The sequence below is a fragment of the Gambusia affinis genome, linkage group LG08, assembly GCF_019740435.1.
Source record: "Gambusia affinis linkage group LG08, SWU_Gaff_1.0, whole genome shotgun sequence".
NCBI lineage: Eukaryota > Metazoa > Chordata > Actinopteri > Cyprinodontiformes > Poeciliidae > Gambusia > Gambusia affinis.
In genome coordinates, this window is record NC_057875.1 from 4,643,113 (window position 1) to 4,655,598 (window position 12,486).

The window sequence follows — 12,486 nt, forward strand, 5'->3', positions numbered from 1 at the left end:
GCTATGACTTTACATATACTTATTATTTTGACATATTCAAAACTTTATGCTTGTAGTGTGACTACTCTCGATTAAAGGTAAGTTAAGAGAGAAACTTTAAAGCGTGCATTCATCTGATTTTTTTCCAAGTGCAGTAACCGTAACCTCACATCCAGGAGCTGGGAACTGTTCTGAACTCGAAAGTTAAAGATAACGTGACAAAATCTGATGTCTTCAGATTTTCAAAACGTAGCTTGAGGCCAAACGGACGGACGGACAGATGGATGGATGGACGGATGTTGTGAGAAATGGAGGAGGAGAAGCCTCTCAGCCCGTCTAAACTCCTGCGGTGAATTCCCGCTCAGCACCAACTCTGGACTCTAAATAACACATAAACTCTTTATTTGTGTAGCGGAGGAGAGAAAGCTCAGATTATGGGCTGTTTCCTGTTTCCACTGGCTTCACCATGGCAACGGTGAGCCAAGGCTTTTGTGTGTTGAGGATGAAGGCCGGGGAATCCTGCGGAGCTTCGTTTCTCACTGACACACAACATTAATCACTTTATAGAAGTGGGTCAAATACTACTGGAGCTCCATTTAAAGTGCGGAGGGACGGATCGGGCTGGTGGCCGCCGTCCTACCAGCAAAAAAAGAAAAAAAGAAAATGGCTTCATACAGCAGGAAGCGGTTGCTGACCAGAAACTAAATCTTTACTAATAATCTGCTGACTGTGAGTTTGAAAAGAACCAAAACATTTCCAGAAAAGCTCACTTAATGATCAGACGCAGATAAAAAAAAAAATCAGGGCTAATTCACATGCAGCCAGATATCTGGGAATAGGAATATATTTTTATTGGTTTTGACTTTTCATCTACACAAAAACTCTGTTTTATATCACTAAAATTATTATTTATAAAAACTCTGACATGGAGATTTGAGAAAACAAAGATTTAAGGTTCAGCACTTTACAGTTTGCAACAAATAATGCACCAACATATCCACAATATGATTTTTATGATTTACTTTATGTTCTAATATGCAGTTTAAAAGTAGTCCAACCTAGTTATTGGTCCAAACAAATGAACCTCCTGGCGCCATGTTTAATTACAAACAGGAAGTCATGATCGATTTGATGCAATCTGATTGGCTAGCAGGTTTTAGCTTAGTTTGGTAAGTAGCAATTGGTGAATACATAAAAAAAAACACAAAACAAAATGAAAACAGGGTGACAGAAAACAACACAGAGAAAAATCTACCAAAGAGAAAATCTATAGGGAAGATGAACAAATTTCAAGAACCGCAAAACTCTTCAGACATATATCAGAACAACAAACAAAAGATTTGCATGACAACTACAAAAAGATGCTAAGAAACAACAAATTGATGAAAATGTACAAAAGTCTAAAAAGTCCCTCAGTTTGTCTGCAAAGTGAGAAACTGAAAACTTTTTCTAAAGCAGAATAAATGAATTTACGTTTTGAAGAAAGAGTAGTGTGGTAAATCTGACTGTGTGCCCCAGGTGAGTTTACCTGCAGGTCCGTCTTCATGAGCGACGCCCCCGCCTCCACCAGGAAGTGACAGATGCTCCTCTGGCAGAGAGCCGCGGCTTTATGGAGCGCCGTCTCTCCTCTGGAACAAAACCGGAAAAACGGATTCACTTCCTGGAACGTTTGGGCTTCGTTTGGACAGAACAAATATGAAACTTAAGAACAAAGTTTACTCACGTCTCCATCTCTGCGAGGTCCAGGTGGGAGGCGGGAACTGATGGGAGGAGAAAACAAACTCAGAAACTGAAGCTACAAACTCTTTAAATATAACGATGAGTGTTTGATGAAACGGAGGAGAAGCGATCGGTTGAAAGTGATAAAGACAAAACGAGCTAAAGAATTACGTTTTTATCGCTTCATTCAGGCTGAGGTGAAAAACCTGCAGATATTTTATTGCTTCATTTTTATCTGATTACAACTACAAAGGCCTCATAAAGTTAGAGGGAAGATGAAAAAAAGGGGAAATTTTAAATTTCAACTACCACCCTGGGCAACTGCCCATACAGCAGATTTAAAGCCCAAACTGCCACTCAAGATTTTCTAAAATAGGAGCACTGTGAAGCAAAAACAGCAGACATGTTCTGCTTTTGTTGCCATGGTGATCTCCCAGGTCTAATCCCAACCATGACCGCTAGTTTTCTGATTCAACAGCAGCTTTTGGAGTGTCTCACCGTTTTCGATGAGGTACTTGACGATGTCTTTGCTGCCGGTCTGGACGGCGTGATGCAGCAGCGTGCAGCCGTCTGCGTCCTGCAGGGCCAGCTCCGCCCCCTGCTGGTGGAGCTCCGTCAGCTGCAGGAGGAAACAGACACATTTAGAGAGAAATCTCCATCATATATATAAAAAAGCTGCTGAAGTTATGCAATTAAAACAAACTTCAGGTTAGAGTTTGGAGGAAGAAAAAATATTAACCTGGTTCACAGAGAAAAATATTCATTTGAGGTCCAACTAATCTAAAAAAAACCTGGGAATTTCACTGAGCTTAAACTCAGGAGGTTTAACTAAACTAACTTGTAATAAGGTTAAGGTTACCCTGCTCAGGTTCTCATTCTTCACGCAGCTGATCAGCTCCGCATCTAAAAACAGAAACAGATGAAGGCTTGAAAACCAAAGGAACAGCGTCATCTAGTGGTCACATCTAGAACATACAGTATTTCTTTTTTAAATTGCGTTTGCTTTGGTTTTGCATCATTAATAAAGGCTATAAAAAGGGGGCGGCCCATGGACTGATTTTGTGAATCAAATAAATTAGGACAAAACTACGACTTTTAAACTAAAATCTACTTACAAAAATGTTACATGGGTTTTTTCCAGTTTTCTTCTATTGTCATGGTAACATCAAAGTGTTGCACCTAAATCTGTTTTTAATTGCTTTATTAAACCTTAACTAAACATCACATTAAGGTCCTGGGTTCGATTCCCGGCCCGGGGTCTTTCTGCATGGAGTTTGCATGTTCTCCCTGTGCATGGTGGGTTCTCTCCAGGTTCTCCGGCTTCCTCCCACAGTCCAAAAACATGACTGTCAGGTTAATTGGTCTCTAAATTCTCCCTAGGTGTGTGTGTGTGTGTGAATGGTTGTGTGTCCTGTATGTCTCTGTGTTGCCCTGCGACAGACTGGCAACCTGTCCAGGGTGACCCCGCCTCTCGCCCGGAACGTAGCTGGAGAGGAACCAGCAACCCTCCCGACCCCATTAGGGACAAGGGTGAAAAGAAAATGGATGTGTATATAAAGTGTAAATACATATATAATGTATTTATTTATTTTTATGTTTTTATTTTTAAATTTTTTTTTTTCCAATTTTTATCAACCCCAAAATAAGTAGCCTGGATGCATTTCAATTAATAAGAAAAAACATTTAATTTTTGGATCTGCAATCCCTTTTCTCCAACAACAAAAAATCTTATGTTTAATTGTTTAATTTAAAAAAAGTACATGCTTTGTTTATTGTCGGGTATGTTAAAACCCATCATTTTGGTGACTTTAGTTTTTAAAAATTATATTTATTTGACCCACAGTGCTTTTGAGCTAAAGATTCTGGTCCTGGTGACAAAACGTTTGAACATCTGTAGTCTAAAGTAATTTAAGCATTAATTTAAGACCATAACTGCTGCAGGATGTGTCACTATGGTAACTGCAGGCATGTCTTTATTAATGCAAACCATTCATCTATTTTCAATTAACTGATGACAGTTTATTAGATTAATTGAGTTCCAATCGATTAACTAATCCACTTATATCTTCTTTTAGTGTTGTAGTTTGGCCGCCATCCTGCAGAGGGCGCCGCTGGTCATCTAGAAGCAGAGCCAGAAACAAAGATGGCGGAGCCAAACCATAACAATAAAGACAAACCGAGTCCGTTGTGAGATGGAAAACGCACTTTATGCGGTTCCGTTTTGAAATATAAACATTCTAAGTAACATTTCACCTCATTAATGGTTATTCAGCCGAGCTGCACGACGAAGCAGCAGATTATTCAAAATGTAGCCCTTTATGTTATGGAAAGACGATCAGCCCTCTTGATACAAGAGAAAATTCTGGGTTGTAAATTAATCCTTTGTCGATCGATAACATCAATCAACCTTAGATTAACTCACTAATCTCCACAGGTCAGATTTACCTTTTTCAGGGTCCTGTGAGGTAGCAGTGGAGGTTCTGTGAGGAGACAGATGACAGAATCAGAACCAACCCGGATGAGAGTGAGAAGATATTCAAGGTTGACCTTTGACCTCAATTAAAACACCAACCAGTACTCCACCCAAACACCACAAAACTCTCACTACTCAGGAAATCTGTGCACAACACAGACCTTCCCTGTTCCCACACCACAACATGTTAAAGCCAAAACACACAGAGAGAGAAGATTATCTACTGCTTTGGTCTGAACTTTCCCAGCATGCATTTGTTTCATTAATTTAAATAATCTCTAGTGTTTTTATAAAGCTAAGACCCCTTTTCCCCCCTGCAAATATCTACTACAGCCTGTTCTGCTTCTGTCCAGTAGGTGGCAGTACTCAATGTTTTGAACCTGTTTGAATTTAATTTTATTTCCAGTGTCAAAGGTTCTGGACTTTAGATCCAGTTTTGTTTTTCCTGCAACTTTTTGTTGAAGAATAAAAATTGAGCAGCAGTTAGAGCTTGTCCAATCATAAACACTTTTCATTTCTAATTTAAAATAAGAAAATAAAAAACAATGATTTCTAATAATAATTAAAAAAAAATCTAAATAGTAATATTAAAATAAAAATGTAAGAAATAATTTTATTTCAGAAATAAGTTTAAAAAAGCATGCCCCCAATTTAAAAATGACTTGAATAAGATATAAAAATAAAAAAATAAATGTATTAGAAAAGTAAACATCAGATTTTTAAACAGTATTTTTTCCTAAAGTTTATAAATGAATTAAATTAATAAGAAATAAATTATAATAAAAAAATTTAAGTGTTTTAAAAAGCATTTTCCCCAAATAAAATGTATAAATCAGTTGAATATAAATATAAATAAAATAAAATAATGCATTTGGTTTCTAAAATAAATAAATACATTTTGTTTCAATTAATTAATTAAAACATATAATATTTAAAAAAACATATAAATAAGTGTAAAAATGAAATAAACATTTAAAAAAGTATTTGATTTCTCAGGAGCACAATTTAAGACTCTGCTTAAATCTATCCTGCTCTGCTGTTTTCTGGAGAGTTTCTCTTGAACCGTTTTTTCTGCAGGGCGTCTAAAGCAGAAACTGTGAGAAGTTAAAACAAGCCTCTCAGTCTGAATACATCAACAAACAAACATCATCAGAAATGAAGGCAAAGCTGCTTCGCCTCAGCTGCACATCATCTCCTCCTGCAGAGCTCAGCATGTTTCGCAGAAAGAAGTGGAGACAGAGGCATCAGCAGAAAGCAGAACCCAGATCAGAGGAGGAGCCAGGAGGAAACGAGAGGAAACAGGCGGAACCAGGAGAAGCCCGGCGGAAACAGGAGGATCCAGGAAGAGCCAGGAGGAACCAAGAGGAACTAGGAGGAAACAAGAGGAACCCGGAGGAAACAGGAGAAAACAAGAGGAACAAAGAGGAGCCAGGGGAAACAGGAGGAACCAGGATGAACCAAAAGGAAACAGAAGGAACCAGGTGGAGCCAGAAGGAACCAGAAGGAGCCAGGAGGAACCAGGAGGAACCAGGAAGAGCCAGGAGGAACCAAGAGGAACCAAGAGAAACCAAGAGGAACCCGGAGGAAACAAGAGAAAACAAGAGGAACCCGGAGGAAACAAGAGAAAACAAGAGGAACAAAGAGGAGCCAGGGGAAACAGGAGGAACCAGGAGGAACCAAGAGGAAACAGAAGGAACCAGGTGGAGCCAGGAGGAACCAGAAGGAGCCAGGAGGAACCAGGAGGAACCAGAAGGACCAAGGAAGAACCAGGAGGACAGAGACAGGTTGGTCCTACCTAACTTGTGGTCTGAAATCAGCTGCGGTCGTAACGGAGCGATCGACACTGATTATCTTTGCTCCTCTCCTTCACATCACAGACAGGAAACAGCAGACATGACAGCGGGAGGAAGTTAGCGGGACCTGCAGGCGGTTCTTCACTTCACACACGACACAGACAGAGTCACTCCAGCAGGGGGCGCTCTGGGCTCACTCTGCAGAGAGTCAGGGCTGGAGGAAGTTCTCAGAAACTGATCTGAGTCAGTTTGTTTTCCATTCGGATCAGTCAGGAGATGCATTCCAGAAATGGTCTGGATCAGAACCATCAGATTGTGTCTGATGGTCCATTTTCCTCTAAAGCAATATTCAGTTTCTCTTCTCATGATTTTGAAATATTTTCAAGCTAAACATGAGTTTATTTTTGGTCATCGTTTGAGCCGCAAACTAGGAAATACAAACGAGTGTTAAACATTAATATTTTGATTTTTTTAAAAACAATAAAAAATATATTTAGTTCTAGTTTTAGTCGAATGGTTCTGGACCATGTGGACTTCTCAGAGATCGGTCAGAGTTTTTCTCTGGACTTTGGTTCCTTTTCTCTCCGAGTTTCAGTCTAAAATCCGACTGTTGTGTGACTCGGACCAGACTCCCGAGAGAGAACGAGTCTCTAGTGTTGAGCAAGTTCCTGACTCGGAACAGAGCCAAGACTCGAGAACTACAAACAGAAGCCAGACTTGGATCAGAACCGTCACTCCATTTAAAGAGTCCCTTAGTCTGCAGACCAGAACCAACGATCCAGACTAGAATGATCCATGCCAGAACAATCTAAACCAGAACAAGCCGGACTAGATGAAACAATCTGGACTAGAACCAGATCCAGACCAAAATAAACAATCCAGAGTTGAATGAGCCAGAACAAAATAAACGATCCAGACTAGAACGAGCCAGACCAGAACCAACGATCCAGATCAGAATAAATGATCCAGATCAAAATAAATGATCCAGATCAAAATAAATGATCCAGATTAGAACCAGATCCAGACCAGAATAAATGATCCAGACCAGAAACAACGATCCATACCAGAATAAATGATGCAGATTAGAACCAGATCCAGACCAGAAGCAGCGATCCAGATCAGTTCAACAGATGACAGCGACCTCTAACTGCTTGGACAGGAAACTGTCACAGAAATGGAGCCTCTAACAGCTTCAGGTACCAGAACATTGGATGTGAAAACTTCCTCCATCCCAGCTGTCCAGAGAGGCGGTGTGTGTGTGTGTGTGTGTGTGTCTGTGTGCGTGTGTGTGTGTGTGTGTGTGCGCGTGTTTACCTTTGCAGAGTAGTTTTAGGTGAGGTCTGAGTCAAACCCTCTGACACCGAACTGTCACTGGAGATCCTCTTCCTCTGCCTGAAACACAGACACACACTCTTCACAGTGTGTCCTCCAGTTTGTCCTCGGGGATCGATCGATCATGACTGAGTGACCAACGCAGAGACAGATGAGCGTCTCCGTGGCAACAGCACTCCAAACAGCAGCTGGAGCTCATTTCTTTACTGACTTCGGCATTAAATGACCCCCCCTCCTATTATCTGAGACGATGAGCTGCTGCAGTACCGACTTCCTCCACTTAAAGGAGACCTACTATGATTTCTTGAACACATTAGGATAGATCTATGGCCTAAACCAGGGGTGCCCAAAGTCGGTCCTGGAGTACCGGCATCCTGTATGTTTTACTCCTCTCCCTGGTGGTAGCAACAGCCTCCTCAGCATGTCAATGTTCTTCTTAGGCCTCCTAATGAGCCATCAATGGGTCCAGGGCAGTTAAACCAGTGAGAGAACTAAAACATGCAGGGTGCTGGACCTCGAGGACTGACCACTGGCCTATACAAAGCATGTTCATTACATGATTTGCACAGAATCATTCTGAGATCATGATATGAATGATAATGTTTGGTCAGAACTGCTTTAGAACTGCTTATCACTTCAAATCCAAAATAAGCTGCTATTGACCACGCCCCCCCAACTCAATGTTTACAGTCACACATAAAAACGGCTGCAAACAGATGTGCAATTATACAACCTTACATCTCTGAAAAGCAAAAGTGGAGCCTCCTGCACAACCAATAAGAATGCAGCAAGTGGTTCCTGAATGGTAAGTCAGCAAAACACTTGTTTTTTTCAGCAGCCATAATAAAGTGGTCAAACCAGCCGACGAAACTGGCTGGAACTCTGCTTGGGTTGCTAGGTAACGGGCAGAACTGTGCTGGGGTTGCTAGGCAATGTCACACTGCCTGACGAATGTGACTTAACGGGAGACGACTCGTTTTCCAGGCACCAAAAAAACATTAACTTATTGCCAAAACACATCTGGGTGTTTTAGAAGCAGCAAAGACCCAAATGGGAGAACAGAAACATGCAAAACTTTGAATTCTGGATGATAAGTCCACTTTAAAGGAGTTATGTTTATAAGCTTAAGATATAAGTCTGTTTTTTCAGCTTTAATCTTGATAAATGTCAAATTAAAATGACATGTTCCTGGACATGTTCTTGGATTTCAGCAGATGAATCAGAAAGAAACTCACCTGGGAGAGGTGGGTGACGAGGGGGAGCAGGGGAAGGAGAACTGGTCCGGCATACTGGGGGAGGTTCCCACGGTCTCCTTCGCCACCAGCTCCGGGTCCAGAATGTAGAGCTCATCCTGAGAAATCTCCGTCACGTAGTTCAGGTGTTCCTGGGGGGAAAAAAATAAGAAAAACACCAAGTCTCACATCAACTCAATTTTAAATTTTAAATTGGAGAAAAGTATTTCTAATCAGTCTTGCTCACAGAGTGGACTAGATTCATCCAGAACCTCCACTGGCTTCTGGTTCCGACAGTCATGGACCAGAATTAAGTAAAAATATAGAGCTCACTCTTATTTAACTTCGTATCAGTTGCTAGTTTGTGATCCGTTGAACAAAGAAAACACTCAGGAAAACACTAAGGTCACTAAGGTCAGAAAGGTCATAAAGGTCTCCACGTTTTGTTTCCTGCAGAGCAGAAACCTCTGGTCCTACCTGAGCCCGGTCGATCCTGTAGAACCGATCTGCAGTCGTACCTGGAAACAGAAAAGCCGGTCAGAATCGGTCAGGATCTGAGGCAAGATGTTGAGTGTGAGGCTTACAGTCCAGGAAACACCAGTTGATGGAGAGTTTTTGTGACGACAGACTCTCTCCTTTCATCTCGTCTCCGTCCTGCAGGATCAGAAAAAGAACCAGGATGAAACCCGGTTCTTCCAGACTCCGTCCGGATCTGTTCCACCATCACCAGCAACACCTGAATAACAAGGTACGCACCTGCTCTACTTCCTGGTCCTGGTTGTCCTGGAGACGCTCGATGTGCAGCCGGCACATCTCCAGGTCGCTGTCGCCGGGGACGACGATGACTCCCAGTGGCGTCGCTGCACAAACGATCGTCAAATTTATCATCTCTGGGTCTCGATTGGGGTGCTCAAAGTGAGGCCCGGGGGCCATTTGTGGCCCTCCGAACGATTTAATCAAAATTTAAGACTTGAAGTTGGTTTGCCAGGCCGTCGATGCGGAGGCACATTTAGGGGTGCAATTTTCAACCTTTTTCCATAACAATACAGACAATTTAAGATCCTAAAATGAAAATTACAAGGTGCAACAAATCTTAAAGTATTCATTAAGGTTTTTGTTTCGAATTTAATTTATTGTAATAGTAAAAGGGACAAAAACATTCATTAAAATGCAGACTTGTTCCTAACCGTTTAATAATGTTAATTGTTGTTTTTGCTGAAAAGACACAAAAAATATCTAGAAAAATAGAATAGAATTCAACTTTATTGTCATTGCACTGTCACAAGTACAAGCAACGAAATGTAGATAAACAATGTAAAAAGTTTCAAAAATAAATTGCTGGGTTTTGTTTTGTTTTTTTTTAATCTGGCAAATCTGAAAGACCCTTTTTATGTTTTAAAGATTATTTGTTGACAAAATATTCTTATTATTTGCTTATTTAATTAGATATTGTGTGTGTAGAATATTGTTGAACAGGTACAAATAAAATGATTTTGCAATTTTAAACGTGACATTTTTCAGCCCTCATGCCAAAACGTTTGGATGCTAATAATTTAAATTCTTTAAAATGCAGGTTGTGTGTCCAGTTGGGACCAAACTGAATTTATTCTGTCCTGGTTCAGTTTGGCGTCATTTCAGGGATTTTTTCTGGAAATAAGAACCGAATCCAGAGCCAGTCGTCTAGAGATAAAATCAGTGGTTAAATCACAGAACAGTCTGGATTAAAATCTCTTTTCTTCAAAAACATCAAGTGAATTTAACAATGAATGAAGGGCTGGATATCAGGGCTGTAACTAACGCTTTCTTCAGCAACCGATTATCAATTATTCTGACAACTAATTGATTTTATTGATTATTCTGACGATTAAACATATAATAATTGGCATAGTCATTTTTCAATTTAACCACTAAAATGTTTTACACATTATAATAAATACAGTAAAAGATGCAAATAAAAAATAAAAAAATCTTTTTTTAAAATAGAAAAAATAAATACACATTTCATTACTTGAATCTGCAGCTAAAAAATACTTGAAAATGTGAAAAGTTCAGTTCTTCCTGCTGGACTTAATACTGATACGGTGTTGGACGAATCTGATTATTATCTTTCAGATTGACTAGATAATAATTGTAAAGCAAAAGTTGCTCTATAGAAGTTTTTTTCTTGTTTTAATTGAAAAAATATATATATCTTAAATGCAAAATATATGTAGTTTTTCTACAGTTTTAGCTGAATTACTACCCTGAGTGTGTTTTTCTTTCAGCAAATAACCTTTTAGGAGTCTGTATACTCTAGTTAACGATTAATTGATCACTAAATTAGTCAGACGATTACTTCAATAATCGATTAATCACAACTAAGCGGATTAATGGTTTCAGCCCAGCTGGATTTCAGTTTTAAAGTGTGAGGAGAGTGCAGCACTCACAGGCCTCCTTCAGCTGGTCCTTGTCATAATGCAGAGCCTCATACGCCGCCATGCTGATCCGGTTCACCCTGATCTGCAGCTTCTCAGGAACCGGCTGCTGGCTGCGCACAAACACACACACACTGACATTTACACACTAACCTAAAGAGGACACACACACACACACACAACGTTTCAAGAACACAACATGGACCGAGACAAGCAAGAGCTACGCCTCCGACTCTCACGTTTAAGAAAAAAAAACCTGCTAATGTCCAACAGTACACTGCAAAAACACAAAATCTTTCCAAGTAATTTTGGTCTAATTTCTAGTGCAAATATATTTTTAAGTTAAACTAATTTAAAAGTAACTTTTCAGCAAGATATAGAGACTTGTCTTAAGTAAAAATAATTCCTTAATATTGATTAAAAAGTACTGGCTCCGCTGGCAGATAAATTAACTTGTAACATGGGAAAATTTATTTTATAATTGAAATAACCTGCCAGTGGTACTAGTATTTCTTCATAATATTAAGGAATTCTTTCCTTAAAACAAGCTCCTACATCTTGCTAAAAACGTTATTTTTAAGTTAGTTTGTCTCATTTCAAGTCTACTAAGATTTTTGCATTAGCAATTAGATGAAAAATACTTGGTAATATTTTGCGTTTTTGCAGTGTACTCACTAATTTTTAACTTTAAAAGGATCCACAATTAGTTGTAACAATAGACTTTGTATATTTTAGTTGTAAAAACAATACTGTAGGTACTTTAGTTTTTATAAATCTTAATACAATATCGTCACAAAAGTGTTGCTCACGCTGCAGTGGATTATGGGTAAATGACTCCACAGGTCCGACTGGGCTAGCTCCGTCCAGCCCAAACAGCGATGACTAAGATTAGTAAGCCTTTTTAATTTGAACCGGAGCTCGTTGAAATCGATCGGATTGCATCCTTCCTGTGTTTACTCTGTAGAGTCCGGTACAGAACGGACCAAACCGCATCAGGAACCCAACAGGTGAAAAAGTGGCCACCTCCAGGGGTGAAGAATATAACAAAAGACAAATTTTTTGAAGTAATTATAGTTTTTGTGCATCACAAATAGCAATTATTTTCAGTTAATAGAAAAATTACGACACATTCAGGCCAACATGTTCAACTAATCTTGGATCCCTTTAAATCTTTTGGGGCTTTGGAAATGGGTTAAGAACACAGCCCTGAGGCACGCCATCAATAACAAATCATCTCCTCCTGAGTTTAGCACCGTTCAGTCCCGACTCTTACTCGTTCAGATGCGGCATGGAGATCCTTCTCTTGGCCTTCTGGACCATGTTGGCCTGGTTGCGCAGGTTGATGCGGATGATGGACGGCGCCAGCTTGCAAGGCTCGCCGTCCACCTGCATGGGGATGGACTTGAAGGTGGTGAGGGTCACCTCTTTACACTGGTGAAGACGCTCGCCGTGGCCGCCCACCTGCAGCGTTGCCTTCACACAAAGCACACGGAAAAATGAGCGCAGTCAAAGTGATGACATTTAAAGGGGCAGTATCATGCATA

The 12,486-nt window shown here is 40.1% G+C and overlaps 1 protein-coding gene across 3 annotated transcripts in view; it reads right to left on the bottom strand.

Moving 5' to 3' along the window:
- dgkzb (diacylglycerol kinase, zeta b) overlaps positions 1 to 12,486 on the bottom strand; it is a 53,827-nt gene that overhangs the window by 1,306 nt on the left and 40,035 nt on the right. For 2 of the 3 annotated variants that reach the window (XM_044125932.1, XM_044125930.1), the window contains exons 20-32: positions 12,216 to 12,415; positions 10,955 to 11,055; positions 9,285 to 9,388; positions 9,113 to 9,182; positions 9,006 to 9,046; positions 8,532 to 8,680; positions 7,279 to 7,356; positions 5,967 to 6,035; positions 4,144 to 4,178; positions 2,558 to 2,601; positions 2,197 to 2,317; positions 1,703 to 1,739; positions 1,508 to 1,607 (exon numbers count right to left, since the gene is read on the bottom strand). In XM_044125932.1, coding sequence (XP_043981867.1) covers positions 1,508 to 1,607; positions 1,703 to 1,739; positions 2,197 to 2,317; positions 2,558 to 2,601; positions 4,144 to 4,178; positions 5,967 to 6,035; positions 7,279 to 7,356; positions 8,532 to 8,680; positions 9,006 to 9,046; positions 9,113 to 9,182; positions 9,285 to 9,388; positions 10,955 to 11,055; positions 12,216 to 12,415 — 1,149 coding nt within the window. The remainder of the gene's footprint in view (positions 1 to 1,507; positions 1,608 to 1,702; positions 1,740 to 2,196; positions 2,318 to 2,557; positions 2,602 to 4,143; positions 4,179 to 5,966; positions 6,036 to 7,278; positions 7,357 to 8,531; positions 8,681 to 9,005; positions 9,047 to 9,112; positions 9,183 to 9,284; positions 9,389 to 10,954; positions 11,056 to 12,215; positions 12,416 to 12,486) is intronic. The other variant, XM_044125931.1, reaches the window with a different exon arrangement.